The 17,607-nt window shown below is 37.3% G+C and overlaps 2 protein-coding genes across 2 annotated transcripts; one reads left to right on the forward strand and one right to left on the reverse strand.

Moving 5' to 3' along the window:
• Positions 1-4,514: 4,514 nt before the first annotated feature.
• On the forward strand, positions 4,515-11,047 carry LOC120087286 (uncharacterized RNA methyltransferase BH0687). The gene is given in 9 exon segments (XM_039044233.1): positions 4,515-5,020; positions 5,678-5,917; positions 8,195-8,304; positions 8,921-9,029; positions 9,606-9,761; positions 9,843-9,958; positions 10,035-10,201; positions 10,425-10,555; positions 10,635-11,047. Coding segments are annotated over 9 exon segments (1,524 nt in total). The 5' UTR covers positions 4,515-4,654; the 3' UTR covers positions 10,764-11,047.
• A 1,077-nt stretch (positions 11,048-12,124) lies between these two features.
• On the reverse strand, positions 12,125-17,304 carry LOC120085559 (protein HEADING DATE 3B-like). The gene is made up of 5 exons (XM_039041595.1): positions 16,785-17,304; positions 15,728-16,324; positions 14,339-15,318; positions 13,496-13,547; positions 12,125-13,395 (listed from the first exon to the last, which is right to left on the reverse strand). The coding sequence occupies exons 2-5, from the start codon at positions 15,941-15,943 to the stop codon at positions 12,361-12,363; spliced, it is 2,283 nt and encodes a 760-aa protein (XP_038897523.1). The 5' UTR covers positions 15,944-16,324; positions 16,785-17,304; the 3' UTR covers positions 12,125-12,360.
• Positions 17,305-17,607: the final 303 nt, after the last annotated feature.

Consider the following 17,607-nt stretch of genomic DNA (forward strand, 5'->3'; position numbering starts at 1 on the left):
AGACTAAACACTTCGTGGTCTGATCTTATACAAACTCCTTCGTATAGGACACCCCCGCTCGCATCTCTACATGAATGATCAGGATCAGACCATCTGTAGCACGTCAAACCACTTGTAACTATCTACAAAGCGGGTCGTATTCGTAGTGTCATCAGGATAAGGTTTCCCTCATACATCCATATACTACAGACCATTTAGGTTATCACTTAAGGCATGATCCACTTGTATGTCTCCACATACATGCTTAAGTTACAACGACAATCAGGGATCTTAGTTTATTGGTTTGTGAAATGAAAATAAAATATCTCATATTTCATAGATAACAGTGAAAAAATATCTTATATTATTACATTACAAGCGTTTGTTCATACAGGTGTTTACAAATTACAGGACCTTACGAGAGTTTAGGGCATCAACCCCAACATATAGCCACATATTATGACTATGAGATATGAAAAATGGACGTCAAGACTTCCTTTTTTGGATGGTAATCTTGAGGAGACCATCTACATGGTTCAACTAGAAGGATTCATTGAACAAGATCAAGAGCAAAAGGTTTGCAAGCTTAATCAGTCCATTTATGGACTGAAACAAGCATCTCGATCTTGGAATATAAGATTTGATACTGCGATCAAATCTTATGGCTTTGATCAGAATGTTGATAAGCCTTGTAAAGAAAATCATCAACACCTCAGTAGCTTTTCTCTTGCTGTATGTGGATGATATTGTACTCATTGGGAATGATGTAGGTTTTCTGACTGACGTTAAGAAATGGCTAGCTGCCCCATTCCAAATGAAAGATTTGAGAGAGGCGCAGTTTGTTCTAGGGATCCAAATCATAAGGGATCGAAAGAACAATCGGTTGGCCATGTCTTAGGCATCGTATATTGACAAGATGCTTGTCAGATATTCGATGCACACTTCCAAGAAGGGTTTATTACATTTCAAGCATGGAATTGTTTTGTTTAAGGAATAGTGTCCTAAGACTCCTCAAGAGGTTGAGGAAATGAGACGGATTCCTTAAGTGTTGGCTATTGGTAGCTTTATGTATGCAATGTTATGTACTAGACCTGACATTTGCTATGCAATAGGGATTTTCAGTCGATATCAGTCCAATCCAGGATTAGATCACTGGACAACGATCAAATTGATCCTTAAGTATCTTTGGAGAACGAGGGACTATATGCTCGTGTATGAAGATAAGGATTTGATCCTTACAGAATACACAAACTCTGACTTTCAGACTGATAAGGATTCTTGAAAATCCATATAAGGGTCAGTGTTCACTCTGAATGGAGGAGCTATAGCATGATGAAGCATCAAGCAAGGATGCATCGTGGACTCCACTATGAAAGTCGAATACATAGCTGCTTGTGAAGCTGCTAAAGAGGTTGTTTGGCTTGAGAAGTTCCTTACTGATTTGGAAGTTGTTCCAAATATGTCTTTGCGCATCACACTTTATTGTGATAATAGTGGTGCGTTTATGATAGGTATTGTATGATAGGTATTTGAGCTTAAGAGTGTATTGTATAAAGTAATTGGAAAAATAAGTGTAAATATGAATGATGCATTGATGCGTTTATGATGCATTAGTGACGCGTTGATGCATTAGTGATGTGCAAATGGACGCATGACACTCCTCTATAGACGTTCAAGTTTTCCTTACTCAGATCCAAGTATAAATCCAACTCAGGTTCCTGGTAAGTCCAAGGTCGAACTCAGGGATTCAGATTAAAGCTAACATAGACCTTGCGTTGTAACTGTTGTAGAATTATCCTAAGTAAATGTATAAATGAGTTATTTACACTAAGCTACTGTATGTGTGCAAGAAGATACAAAAGGGTCAAGTAGAGGATAAGGGGTCGTGTGGAAAATGGAGTTTGATGCAAGTGATATGCGTCGATCTAAGTTAGATGTACACGAACAAGAATATGATGCGTTAGACTCTATTCGACACTTCTCAATGCGAATATCGTACAATACCTATCTCTAGGATGTATGTGTCAATCACAGGATGCAATAAAACACCAGTGTGTCTATCTCTATATGTACTAAGCATTTCTAACTTGATGTTGGCTTATTTATTCCCTTGAATAATTTAAGCTAAAGTTGCTTTTACTAATTGATTTAGTTGGCTTAAGCGTTCGAAATGGAATTTTGCATGAAGTTATAGATGCATCCGACATAAACACAGTGACAAAGTATGATAGATCAAATATATGAATTTATAAAGAAACCGATTATCTTTACAAAACCAACACTTAATCAAATGAGAAGATGAAAACGATAAGTAAGATGAAATGAAAGGAGTCAAGCCGCAGAGTAAAATCTCTTGTCTTCTTTGGCTCAATTCTGGTTCTTGTACAACCACGTGTGGAAGAATTGGAAGAAATGTCTCTCTTGAGCTCAATTTCCTCCACTCCTTAATTGGCGATGGCAGTGGTTCCCTTCCCTCTTGTTCTTCTCGTCACCACAGCACAGCTCTACGATCTCAAAATTTCAGAATTATGCAATGAGCTAAAAGATCTAGGATTCTCCTTTTCATCTGATGGGATTTCTTCTTTTTATAGGCATCGATCTTCTTCAACTTGATGATGGGAAGCATTAAATTCCATACCTTGTTCGGTCGCCTGACACTCAGATGCTTTTCAGACGTTGTCCGCTATAGATGCCCATGCTTGCAAGTGGTGATTTGACACAAACAGCCTGAATCAATGAATCTTCCTTGCGTTGAATCCCTCCGACATATGCCCCATGCATTTAGACGTTGCTTGTGACACTTTCCTTAATCATGTGTTAGACTTTGTTGAGATCCTGCAATATCATGTGTTAGTGCCGCAGTATTTTAGCAATAAACATTCTTTTGTATGAATTTGATAATGTTCGAGTAATTCCATGCGTTTCCTCTAAAAATGATGAGATTTTATCATTAAAGACCCTAATTGTTCCAACTTTTGAGCCACAATAACTTGTATTTCTACAAGTTATCAACTCCACTATGGAAGTCGAATACGTAGCTTCTTGTGAAGCTGCTAAAAAGGCTGTTTGGTTTGAGAAGTCCTTACTGATTTGGAAGTTGTTCCAAATATGTCTTTGCCCATCACACTTTATTATGATAATAGTGGTGTTGTGGCAAATTCTAAGGAACCTAGGAGTCACCAAGAGGTAAGCACATAGAACAGAAATATCATTTGATCCGGGAGATTGTACATCACGGTGATGTGATTATCACAAAGATCGCGTCAGAGCATAACGTTGGTGATTTTTTTACAAAGGTTCTCACGACTAAAGTGTTCAAGGGTCATCTAGAAAGTCTGAGTCTACGGGATATGCGACACATTGTCTAGGGCAAGTGGGAGATGTTACTTGGGTATAGTGTATGCCCTAGTTTATTGTGTTTTGTACTTTATTTGTATTGTACATTAGTCTCCTTAGGCTTTAGGACAAATGGGAGATTGTTGGGAATGGTGTCCTAAATCTCCTTGTAATATCGTAGTTTGTGAACTCTGTATAAACATACTGATATTAATAAAATAAGTGTTATTTTATAAGCATATACTCAATCCAATAAACTAAGATCCGAGGTTATTTTATGTAAATTTAAACAAGTATGTAGAGACATACATGTAGATCTTGTTTAAATAATAACCTAAATGGTCTATAGTAGATGGATATGGTTGGGTACCCTATCCTGGTGACATTACGGATACAACCCACTTTGTAGATGTTACGAGTGTTGTAAAGTGCTACAGATGGTCTGATCCGATCATTCATGTGGAGACATGCGAGCAGGGATGTCCTATACAAATAAGTTTGTATAAGACCGGATCACGAAGTGTTTAGTCTCGTTATATAACGCCATTCATGACAAAGACTTTCATTTCACTAGGATGACCATAGGTAACATGACCTTAATCTTGAATGAGTTAGGAACTCCTACCTATGAGGACGATCCTTTGTAAAAATTAAAAGGATGTCGTACTTTTAGAAACTATTTAGGAAAATATTGTTATTTTCAAACTATTTGTAAAAATATTGTTGTTTTTTTTTTTAAAAAATTAAGTTGAGGGTTCAAAATTCGATCAAGGTAGGTCAGAATACATACATACATATATTTAGCTTCACCCACTTATCATCTATGTCGATGGTTGAAGTTTCGACTTATGTATGTCAAAATTTCAACCTTCGACAACCTAATATACAAAATTAACGATATTTCCTTCTAGAGTGAGATCCTCATCACAAAATTAGCGAGATTTCATTTTCCTTATTGAGGGGTTGAAGTTTTGATATTGTTTTCAAGTTTTTATTTATTTGTCGAGTTCTCAACGTTCGACCTCTACATTAATCGAATCCTCAACACTCGACTTCTAACCTCGAACTCCCAAAACAACAATATTTCTCTAATAAGTTTCAAAATAACAATATTTCTCTAATAAATTTTGAAAACAATAATATTAATATTAAACCTCCCAAGCCAAAATCCAACCAAGAATTTTCCGATAAATAAAAGCGGCACCAAAGAATTAGCTTCTAGGCTATAGCGAGAAAAGGTTACAGCAGTGTACATACACATACATTAAATCCTCCATTGGCAGCTCTGAAGCTCACTGTGACGCCAACGTAGAGCTCGAGGCCAACTCCGGCTGCCGGAATGGCGTCCATTCCCAGCCATGGATTAAGAAACCTTTCCACCACGAAGTGCTCCTTTCAGTTCCACTTTCACAAGTTCCGCAGCTCAACTTCACTTGCTGCCTCTCTTTCATCCACTATTTCTCATGATGATTCTCAACGAGTCGAGCAGCACGACCCCCCGAGTTCGGATGGGTTCAGCACAAAATCACAGTCGTATTTTCCCAAACGAGGCCAAACCCTGGAATTGGTTTGCGAATCGTTGGCATTTAAGGGAAAGGGTCTGTGTAAGGTTGCTGATACTGGGTTTGTTGTCATGTGTGACCGAGTTCTCCCCGGCGAGCGATTTGTTGGGCGAGTTACTCGAAGAAAAGGGAACTATGCTGAGGTCAGTTTTATCTTCTTTCTTTTGGGTAGAAGGAGATGTGGATTAATTTGAGTTATGACTTCTTGTTTCTCTGCTTGAATTTAAATTGTGATAGCAAGTTTAAGAAAATTGACTCCCAAAAGATGAATATGTAGACTGTAGATGCATTTTCATGGGGGGTAAAGACTAAGTAATTTTGGTGCACTATTGATCAAACGCTAGATTAGCATCTGTTTTTAAACTTCGCCTTACGTCCAAAAGATGAAGTCCATGCTGGTGCCATAATCATCTTGAAGTTGGATTGATGCTTCGTTCATTCTCTTAATTGCTAAGTGCGAGTTCTTAATTCACTTCTTTATTTCACCAGGACATATTCAAGTTTATAGTTCCCATTTTATGTTCTGCTATTCTATTGGGAAAAGAGTGAAATCGTATTTCATTTAGGAAGATTGGTAATCGACCAATAATAGAAACGGTGAAAAAATAAAGGTGTAGGAAGAAGAAAGAGGGGGTGGGGGGGGGGGGGGGGAAAATACCAAAAATAGGGTCGTCTCATTTATCTTTTTTAGACTCTGTAGTTCATTGTGAAGATAACGTAGTTTACAAGCGTACAATGTATTAGCTTTGAGATGTTTATTTGTATTATTTTTCTTCATTTTTTTGTCGTTTTATCTGCAGGTGACTAAGCTAGAGACGTTGTCTCCTCATTGGGACTTGGTTGATGCCCCTTGTGAGTATGCTTCTTACTGTGGAGGATGTAAAACACAAAATCTATCTTATGAGGCTCAGGTTAGATATAAGGAACAGCAATTCACGAGTTGTTGACTCATGTAGAAATTTTCTCAGAAATATCTTGAATCCCATAGTGTCATGAAGCCTATCGTACCTTGCAAAATCCAGTTTCACTACAGGAATAAGTTAGTGAGCAAGCTGTGGTTAATTTGGTTGCTTGCCTTCATTTGATTGTATCTGAGCGTATCTTATTATTTACATGTGGCATGTGTATATCTTCCACATGGAACCTGTTTGAATGGAGATTGGATCATTTTCTCAATCTTCCGAAAACTTTATAGTCTTCTAACAAACACATTAAAATTCGTCAAGGATGTCAGAAGTCAAGATCTTTGTCGCAGATTGATGTACCAAATACCATTAGTTTCCAAATATGAGCAACTTGAGCTATTTTATTGTTTACCCAGTGCCCTAGGTGAACAAGCGCATACCAAACTGCATTTTATTATCTTTTATACTAATTCTAATTTTCAATGTAGCTTCTACCTGAAGTTCTGTACTCCATATTGATCTTTTTGTTTAGTCTAGCATGTCAATGGTCTGTCCAACTGAACAACCCCCCCCCCCCCCCCCCCACCCAAAAAAAAAAAAAAAAAGGAAAAAAAGAAGGAAAAAAAAAAAAGGAACTGAGGTAGTACTTCCATATTTCCGCAGATGGAATTCTCATTTGGTTCTAAAAGATGGCTACCAAAGGATGCATTGAAAGAAAAACAGGAAGGTGATGAGATCAATGCTCTGGGACTACATGCTCCTGGTTTCTTTGATAAGGTTCTAAATGTTGACAAATGTTTATTGCAAAGTGGACCTGCCAATCAGGTATTCATCATTAAGTACACGGATAATCTATATATTGGTTGTGGGATCAATTCACAAACACATTACACATGGTGCAAATGAATGGATGCATGAAATGGAAAGTAATTGGACTCATGTTACCAGAAAGGGAAAAAAAAGAAAAAGAAAAAAGAAAAAAAGAAAAAAAGGAACACATGGATATTCTACCCGTAAGTTGCTATTATTTGATTTCAGTGTTCTCATGGTGCATGATACTCGTTTACAAGTGACTAGAAATTCTTGTTCGCAGAATCTTTCCCTGTATGGATGCAAATAATTTCCAAAGTAAATGGTTTTGGTATTATTCTGCTTCATGCAAGATTGTGAAAGATACTGTACTCCCTACTAAGCATTATAATAAAATTTATTATAGGCAAAATGAGCATAGCTTAATTGACATAATACTTATATTATCAATCTCAAAATCAAAGGTTCGATTCTCCCACCCCATATATGGTAAAAAAAAAAATAGTGCAATTTATTTGCCTAGTCAAACGAGGCACGTAATATGCATCGGTCACATGATTAATCTGTTTAGTTTCGTTCTATTATTTCCAACTAGAGGGTCTATTTAGGGGGAGGATGTTCAGGTTTGGGCTCTCAATGCCATTGAGGTTTTCTCTCGTCGTTTCCTCTTCTCATCCTTTGTTCCCCTTCTTCCAATCAAATCGTCTCAGTTTTTTCATCTCTTTGGAATGTTAAAATCCCGAAGAAAGTGAAGTTTTTTGTCTGGAAAGTTTTACATAGCATAGTTATCACCCAGGAATTAGGATCTATCTCCAGCGGCATTCTACCTTGGTTTTGGTTTCGCAATTATGTTTCCTTTGTGATGGCAAGAGGAGGATCTTAATGATCTTTTGTGGGGTTGCCAGTTTACTTATTCCCTATAAAGTTAATGCTTTAGATTGGTCAAAGTTGTTGTGGTGCGTAATAGGGACAATCACTTTATGATGGAGATCTTGATGAATTCTTGGTTCTCACTTATGGGATAAGGGGAGAGTATTATGACAAACTTGTTCTTTTACTATCTTGTAGAGCGTGTGGTTGAAGAGGAATTGTAGAATTTTTAGAGGGGTAGGGAGATCTTTTGAGGAGGCATGGGAAGTTGTGAGGTTTAATGCGTCTTTACGATCATTAGTTAATCGAGTTTTTTGCAATTACGAACTTGATGTTATTTTCTTGGATTGGAGCCCTTTCTTGCAGTTAGCTGATGATTCTTTTTGCACACCCCCCCCCCAAAAAAAAAAAAAAAAAAAGAGGCTATACATCCAAATAAAGATTATTCAAGTGGTTCTTCAATTACGAAGCAGCCAACGTGTTCTGTCTCAGACTGTTATTCAGATGCAAAGTTCTTTAGCTAAATTAGCTGAAACTTCTGGACCATCAAGTTCACATCCTTTGTTTATTTGTTTTATTTGTTTTTGTTTTTTTTTAAAAAAAGACAATTTTGAACTTTTCCCTTTTGGTTTGTACCAATGTCTGAACTGATGTAGATTGTGGCTTCACATTAGGTTGGCACGTGGAAATTACTCTACTGCTTCTTCATGGACTTGCTTCTTTTCTAAATAGGTTCTTGCCTCCATACACGAATGTTGGAGGGATCCAGTACTGGGTTTGTCTCCTTATGATGTGCATTCTCACAAAGGATTCTTAAAGCATCTAATGCTACGGACTGGAAGGTATTGATACTTGTATAAGAAAAATATATATCCTTTTTGTTTCCTATGTATATATTCTTTTTTTCTATTGTTGCATCTAAACTGGTTAGGTCTCGTTCATGCTTGCATTTGTAGCATATGACCCTTCAGACTTGCACTTGTAGCATATCAAACATGTCATTAAACTTGAGAAAAGGCTATCTTGCTCAGACTACGAGCGAGAATGTCATTGCATATCTGTCCCTATAGGCTTTGGTTGAAGAATGATATGAGCTGAAAAGAAGTATGAGACTATTAGTACTGGTAGAATCGTTGCCCGATGCCGTGTTCATCAATTGTTTTTGTATTTTGTTCTCTGGTTGGACATTTTTTTCAGAAAAAAAAAATTATTACCCTTTGTGTTCAATCATTTTTCTCAATTAGAGCTGATTCTTTCATTAGGGGGGAAAAAGAATAGTCAGAAAAAATCACATGATAGGTTACAAATAGCTTTTAGCTTTTGCACCTTTTATCATACCTGTGATGAACACTGTTACTTAATCAATTCTTGAATCCTAACTCCGTAGATAACTTAACTATTTTCTACTGGAGAAAATTAATGAATTTCTAAATTTGATCTTCTCTTATTGTCTGCTAGGGATGTAAAGACTGGTTTGCCTGAGCTTATGGTTAACTTTGTGACCTCATCCTACAAGCCTCAGCTGCTGATGCCCCTAGTTGAGAAAATTTCAGATATTCCCGAAGTGGTTAGTCCGGAAATACTTTACAACAAATTTACTCAGATGTGACCTTGTGAAATTCATTCTTCTTCAGATGCTAATCTTCCTCATGTATTCGGTCTTACTGTGTTGGCAAAGTTCGAATGTTCCAAAAGCATCTTAAGATTCTTTTGATGATAATTCCCTATAGGTTGGCCTTGGCATACATAATCACAAGTTGCTTCTATGGGTAGTTTACTTTCTCATGGCCTTTTTATCCTCACTTATGTGGTGAATTCTTTCGTTTCAATCTCTGCTACCATTATCTTCTTTACGACAGCAAAATTTCTTGCATAATAAATTAATGGAGAGATTTCTATTGTTGTTAACTTGTTGCTGATGTTTTTAGAAGCTGCATAGCATCAAACAAATTCCTGCTTCATGAAATTATGGCCAACTACCCCTTTGAATTGTTGCAAAGTTCCTTTCATACTCTCTGGCTAGTTGCTTCACTTTTTCTTACCTGTTGCCAGCATCATATATGTAGATTTAGATTACAAATTTATTCAATGGTGGATTTTCCCCATTCACTTGTTAACTTCTCGAATCCTATCATGACTGTAGGTTAGTGTTGTGAATAATATAAATTCCTCTGTTGGTAACACTTCTGTTGGAGAAGAGGAACATGTTTTGTATGGAAAATCCACCATCAGGGAGAATCTACGAGGTCTAACATTCCAAATATCAGCGAATTCTTTCTTTCAAACAAACACTCATCAGGTAGACAGAAATTTATTCCATTGCCTAGCTCATCTTGATTATGATGATACTATCCGAGACACTGACCAAAATGTTATTTAGGCAGAGGTTTTGTATAGGCTTATTGAAGAGTGTGCTGGTCTTAAAGGAGATGGTTCAGAAATTGTTCTCGACTTGTTTTGTGGCACTGGTACTATTGGTCTTACACTTGCTAAAAGGTAACTTTGTTTTGATTGATTCTTCTTTTCTGAAGACCTGTGTAATAACGGCATGCTTTGCACCGCTTGGTTTCAGGGCTAGACATGTTTATGGCTATGAAGTGGTTCCTCAGGCCATCAAAGATGCTTGTTTGAATGCCAAACTAAACAGTATTTGTAATGCTACATTTGTACAAGGAGATCTGAATAAAATTGACGAAAGTTTTGGCAACAATTTTCCCAAGCCTGATATCATCATTTCAGGTTAGACGCTTTATTTTCCTTTAGTTATTATTGTTATTCTTTTATCCTCAAGAGATCCTTGTCTATGAACCAGATAAGCAATTCTTGTTTTGTTTGTATAGTTTTGACTTTTGAGTATCCAAGGACGAGGAAGATTTTCATTTTTTATATTTATGTTCAATGAATAGATACTCTGCTTTTGGTTTTTCATCTTTTCTGAACTACAAGTCCACAATTGATGCAGATCCAAACCGTCCTGGTATGCACATGAAGTTGATTAAATTTCTTCTTAAAATCAAGGCACCTCGCATAGTTTATGTATCATGTAATCCAGCAACTTGTGCTCGTGATCTTGATTATCTCTGCCATGGTGTGGTATGTTCAAGCTTATTCCTACTATCTAAAATAATCTTTTCATAGCCAGTCATTTGAGCTGTTGAAATATTCTGCGCAGGTGGAGCAAGGCATAAAAGGTTGTTACACACTGAAGAGCTTACAGCCAGTAGACATGTTCCCCCATACTCCTCATATTGAATGTGTCTGCTTACTGGAACTCACACCTGATTCCCAGATGGGATCATAATTTTTACTCAAATTAAAGCCTTCTCTTTTCATGTGTTCCCAATTAATGAGTGGGAATTCTAGAAATATATACTTGGTGTTTTCAACCAAATTTTGTAGCAGAGCAAGTGAGGTCGTTTTATGAATTTGCATTTGCTACATAATGTATAACAACTATGTCATTAGCTAAAGCAATCTATATTATCTTCTTGTATTCTTTATATTAAAATTGGAATTACTGAAGACAGTTAAAGCTGGCATTTTGGATGTCACTGATTCAAAGGCTCAAAGCTGTTCCATATTTCAGTTTTTTTTTGGTCCTCTCTTCTTCTTAACATGTTTAGCCTTTTCGTATCTCAAACCTTCGAGGAGTATATTAAAGTGGATTTTCATACGTATGGCAAAGGAGAATTTCGTATGGATGATCCATTTTTACGGGCTTGGATGAAAAAACTTTTTTCTTTTGTTTGTGTCATCAGATGGTGAAAGTACTGTAATAACCCTTTGAAGCATGTATAACAAATAAGTCATCGCTACTCACTCTTGTTCATCTCGATACTTATTCTCACTATCGCTCTCGATGACTTGACACTTGTTCTCGTTCTTGACTCTCACACCATTATAGAGAGTTAAAAAGATGGGAAAATGAGAAACTAGAATGAAATGTTAAATGTTTGTTGAAATTTAAAATATACGGGATAAGAATTAAGAACAAGAGAGTGGTAGTGAAAGCAAGTGCAAGTGTCAAGTTAACGAGAAATAAGCATGGAGGGCCACCAAATTTGCAATGATGCTAACCAAAACAAAAGTGAACATTTTTTTAATTGGAACCCTCGAAAAGAACCGTACAAAAATCCCATAATAAAGTCACAAAAGAAGACGAGCTATCACAAGACTTTCCAATTTTCAATAAAAAATCATGGATAGACTATAATTATAGACAAAAATCATTGTGATTTGCACTCCACCTCAGCCAAAGCTCGAGTACTATGAACGTAAAATTCCTATAATTATAGACAAAAATCATTGTGATTTGCACTCCACCTCAGCCAAAGCTCGAGTACTATGAACGTAAAATTCCTATAATTATAGACAAAAATCATTGTGATTTGCACTCCACCTCAGCCAAAGCTCGAGTACTATGAACGTAAAATTCCTATAATTATAGACAAAAATCATTGTGATTTGCACTCCACCTCAGCCAAAGCTCGAGTACTATGAACGTAAAATTCCTACGTATTCAAAATGTCCTGGTCTAAGGTTCCAAGATTCCTTTTTGGAGTTAAACCAAAGAATAGCTCAGCTGTTAATATCATGGATTTGGCTGGATATTACTCACAGTTCAATTATGTCTTTTTTCACAACGCATAACATTGGCAATCGTCCCAACAAAGAAAGAGTATGCTTTTATATCTTTCGGAAATCTATTCACATTTTCATTAGCCAGAAAAACGTGATTACAGACAAAATTTTCTAACATTTCAATAGGAATATTGACAACTCGGTGGATGTCACTTCCCAGATGAACTTCATCAACTCTGAGGAGCTGAAGTCCTCTGTTGGGGAGCAAAAGGGAGGGTGGTAAAAGTTGATTTCTACAAATATAATTCTAAAATACATCATAGTTGGTTTCTTTCTTCTTGTATTAACTGAAAAATCCTAGCTGCTGATTCAGTTGCAGATCTAGGATGATGAGGTACAACCTTAATGGCCCTTGATTTGTTCTCACTGATTTCTGGATTTGGACTGGACTCCTCAGCTGGTGGTTCAGTAGGAAAAAGAGGAAGCACATCTCCATTACCTCTCTCAGAGGGGCTACTAGCTGTACTTCCCAACAATTCACTTCCCTTTGATCCATGAAATTTCTGAACGTGAAATGGCATTGAATGGCTCGTTTGACTCAGCATTTCACACGAGTTTTCTTGATGCGTCAAGTAGTTGACGTCCCCAGTTGATATCTGGTTTTCCTGTTCTTTTGACTTGACTTTACTGAAAAGACTCACTTGATCTGGAACTGACCCGGACATGGATTGATTAGTCACCGGAATGCCATAAGGTGGAAAGAACGCCTGGTTCAATGGAATCGAGCCAGGAAAATATCCAAACCCTTGGTTGTGAGATGCAGGAACAGCATAAGCTGGAGGGTAAAAGTCTCTAGCTCCACTACCTGCATTTAGGCTCATTGTTCCGAAGTTACCGTACATTGGTGTCATGAATCCGGCACTTGGAGGACACGGCCCTGTATATGGTTTGTAAATAAGCCCTTCCGAAGCGGACATAACAGGAACCAACCATTGATTTCCTGGCGTAGGGTGGTTCAAGCACCAGGGATCTGATTTTGGAGCAGCAGCAGTGGGAGTTGGTGGCTGCATGTCTTTTACATGAAGCTCATTGCTTGTTTGTTGAGCAAGTGCAAGTTTACTGTTGTCCTTGTTGAAAGAAGGTAAAGGAATCTTAGCAAGAGGATTCTTATCTGCACATTTGCTGTTGAGAGCGAGATAGGGCTGTTGATGATTCTCTTTCACTATGGTGCTCAGAACCGGTGGTTGAGCACACTCAGTTAGCTTGTTCTTAACAGAAGAAAGAGTTAATGGAGGGTTGTCCAAATAGTCTTCAAGTAAGATGTGTGGTGATCCAGCAATGAGTTTTTGAACCTATGTTAAATTCAAGCAGTAAACCATTTAAATAAAAAGAGAGCGGAATACAAATACAACGATCAGAGTTCAATTAATGAGGAGCCAAGTGATGGTGTACCTCTATGAGTCTATGCAACTCAAACACCTGTACTGCAAAAATTCTTTGCTGACTGAAAACGGTTGGAAAAAAAAATGAGAATAAGAGATCAGATAATATTTACTGAGATCTCAAAGAAGACAATGAAAATCCAACCCAAAAGATAACACTCGAATGAGAAGAATAAGCCAAATATACAAGAAATTGTAATCACAAAGGAGATTTTAAGTGGTCTGACCAATTAAAGAATCATTGAGTGGTGATGTGTGCAACTTGCAAAGAGAATGTTACTTGATAAATGAACTCTAAAAAACACCATCAAAGACTAACAGTACATATCAGATCATATAAGCTGGTCATAATGGCATTTGCACCAATCAGAAGACGTCATAACTGGTGAAGTAACTCAACTTTGCAACGTCGTCTAGATGAAGAGTGGTCCAAAAGTTTAGCCTATGGGTTACACTACATTTAATTATGTCAATACTTTAACACTTTCCCTCACTTGAAGGCTTGAAAATTAGTAGAAAACTCAACAAATAGAAATCAATATTAATTGGGGAGAAAATGACATCCTGTTCTAAGACCATGTCAAATCAGCGATTGACAAAAAAAACTTAAGCTAATGGGTTTTGGTAAATTTAATTATATCAACACTTAAATAGATTGCAAACAGAATTTACAGAGTCAACTTAAGAATTGGTAGGCTGGATGACATGACATGATAAACAGAAGCATAGTAGTAAGGGTGTCAGACTACTAGATGGCCTTTCTATTCTACCATGAAGTTTGACACAAGATACTACTTAGCAGCACAAAATCTGCTATTTTATCAACAAGGTTTAGGCAAAAAAGAATACTCACTGAACAATCGCTTTTCTAGCTTTCCAGAATTGTTTTTCGCCAATCAACCCCACGACAACATCGGGGGAGATATTTGGAGCTGAAGTTGAATCTACTAAGGAAGCATCTGAAACATTCTCTTTTTGTTCTACTTCTCTCAACTGCACAGTCGAGAACTTCTTGAACTCATTAGGTCTGCTGCGGTTATCAGGGTTTTCTAAATTTCTATCCCCATCTCTAGGTGACAACACTGGACATGATTCTCTAATGACCATGGATGAATTTTCCAAGCCGGGACCTTGGCTGCAACCCACCTTGTCTTGGACAGCTTCAGAGCTCAGCTCAGCCAAATCTTCTGGATATGCTCTCACGTTTGCACCGCACAGTCTATTTGAATTGCTGACTGGAGTCCAGCTTTCTTTGGCCATGGATGGATGGGGTAGCTTTGTCTTTTCAAAGTCCTTATACTTTGTTGAAGGGCAAGCCTTTGCCTCTAACAATGAGTTACCAGTGGCTGAAGGGATAAATGCAGACCTCTCCTCAGGATTCCGAGTAGCCTTGGTCAAATTTAGATTCTCCTCGCCTTCCTTCCCCACGTATTTTCTAGAAATAAGATTTGTGACAGCTATATTACCCTGTGATTCACAAGCAATTCCAAGTTGTGCAGAAGAGCTCATACTGGTGCTAGACATCCTTTCCCTATCATGGTTGTGCACACCAGTTTTAGGTTGGTCAGAGGCAGGAATCCAGAACTCGTCGTCTTTTTCTCTAGCGTCCTTCGAAGAAAAGTCCTTGAGAGTCGATATCTTATTCTTTCTGACTAAATTGGATTGGGGATTTGATGACAGTGATCCTGTTGCTACCAGACTTGTCTTTAGCAACTTTGCCTCATTACTCTGCACAACTCCTCTAGAACAATAAGAGTGAAGTTTCTCGGCCTGATGAGATTGTACAGAGCACTTGGAGGATGATGAGAAGATGCCCCTTTTTTGGCCAGAAAACTGCAGAGCAAGAAACTTCATGCAATCAATAGCACAAAATGAATAGAGAACTAATGCACATGAGATGACAAACACTTAAGTCGGTAATTAGTACAAAGCAGTGAAGCTTCAAAACTGGATATATTAGCTAAATTTAAGCCGTGTTTGCCTCTTAGCTGCAGTCTTTTCCAAAATGGCTTACACGGAACACAAACTGCCCCTCATTTTCTATTATTGATTCTCAGAATATTTTCATCAAACATAGTAATATGAATATATGGTTTCAGTTTTAGTAACTGAAAGGATAATCAAATGTAACTTTTCTGAGAAGAATACATCGTGGTCGATACTGAAAAACCGAAAAAGTCAAGCACTAATGCAGTGATAAACATGTGAGTTTTGAATAATTGCAGTAATATATGAAGCTTACATGGCTAGGAGACGTCGAGGGAGCTGGACTACTGCTTGGAAGAGGAGCGGCTGAAGCTGATCCAGAGGAAAACCTTTGAGTAGGAATTGTGAGCTGCTCATAGAGAGCCATTTTATTCCTTGGAGGGGCTCTTGGGCCTCCTTTCTCTGTGTCATTCACATGAAGCCTGGGGAACATCGGACTTAACAATTTTTCTTCATCCTTTCCCCCCCTCATCCTCTCACCAAAATTCCAAATGAAACAAACTTGCTAAATTCAAAATTCACCAGAAGAACCCAATTCCATGATTTTGTGTGTTAAAAACAAAGGGATTTCCATTTCAAAAATAGAAAGCCCATAAAATATCCTTCACCAGTTCGCAAACTATCAAATACTTTTACAAGCACCACGATCGTTACCTTTTGAGGGAAATATGTAAAAGATTCAACTTAATTTTTGAAAGCCCTTCCTTCATTTTTTAAACTATTTGTCTAAAACCAACCATCAAATCACACAATTCTGCCACCCCAGAAAGAAAAAACATTGATTTTGGTGAGGGATTCACAATTGGCAGATACCCAACATCATCAGCCCACTTCAAATGAACAAATCTTCTGGCTGAAATTCATGAAAAAACAGGAAGAACACATGAAAAAACAAGGAGAGAGAGAAAGAGAGACCAAACACTCAGTGGCAGCACCCAAAAATCCAAACAGTAGAGAAAAAAGGAAAAAAGTTGAAAAACAATTAAAAGGAAAAAAAGAAAAAAAGAAAAAAAAAAGGACTGAAGATTCGAGGTGACAACAAAAATGCAGACAACAACCACAAAATCAAATACCCAAAATTTGGCAACCAAGCAATCAAAAAAAGGAAAATATCAGAAAGAAGAGGTGAAGGTAAGATAGAAGCAACAACAAAACAACAGACCATACATGGAAACACAAGGAGGGCAAGAAAAAAGTCAGCAGTTAAATATAAGGGAGAAAAAAGGAGAAAAGGGGAAAGAATAGGAAGAAAAGACCTATTGGATAAAGAATATATATTGGGAAAGATGGATTCTGTGAAAGAATAGGGTTACCTTGGATTTGCACTACAGGGGATCCCATCAACCCACAAGAAGAAAAAAAAGGAAGAAAGTAAAAGGAGAGACAGAGAAGAATAAAAACAAAAAACCTCAAAGTTTAGAGTAATGTGGGAACCAGGTGGGAAATAGGATAGAATGAGAACTACTTTTACGCAAGAGGGCCAAATTCCAGAAGCCAAAGAAGGGTGTTTTTCCAGTTTCTCATATCTACCTCCACAAGAAAGCCTAGTTGTCAAGCTTCAATTGGATTGAAAGACCCAATTTTGGAAACATTTTTGATTGTGGGGTAGTGACTGAGTCTAGCACATGGAGGAGTATTTTGGCTACGCTGTTCATCTTTGAACCTCATGTTTTTGGTTTCCTCAGCCAATCTCTTAACGAAAAATCCGTTAAAGATCGTCTTCAAAAAGCTTGGAGTCAAAATTTTCTCTTTCTTTTTCCGGTTGCATTGATTCAACCAAAGGCAATGGGGATAGAATTTGAGGGTCTGGATATTGTACGGTCTTGAATTGCTAATTTGACCACAAAGATCTCTCTTTTTTTAATTTTAAAAACACACACACAGAGAAAGATCTCTCTCCTTTTTTTTTTTTTTTTTTTTTTGTTAATTTATTTATTTCTGTGTGAATTAATATTATAACCACACGTGATCCCGTTTATTACGTGGGCAAACCCAAAGCCTATAAAAAAATTGTGATTTTTTTTCATAGCAAAAAAAAATGTTGGTTTCTTTTTGCTTAACTCAATCCATCCGACACGCTTAAGTTGTCGGGCGACTTGGCATCATCCCGTACGACAAGTCGTTCTACGCTCAAGA

This window comes from Benincasa hispida, chromosome 9 (genome assembly GCF_009727055.1).
Source record: "Benincasa hispida cultivar B227 chromosome 9, ASM972705v1, whole genome shotgun sequence".
Classification (NCBI taxonomy): Eukaryota; Viridiplantae; Streptophyta; class Magnoliopsida; order Cucurbitales; family Cucurbitaceae; genus Benincasa; species Benincasa hispida.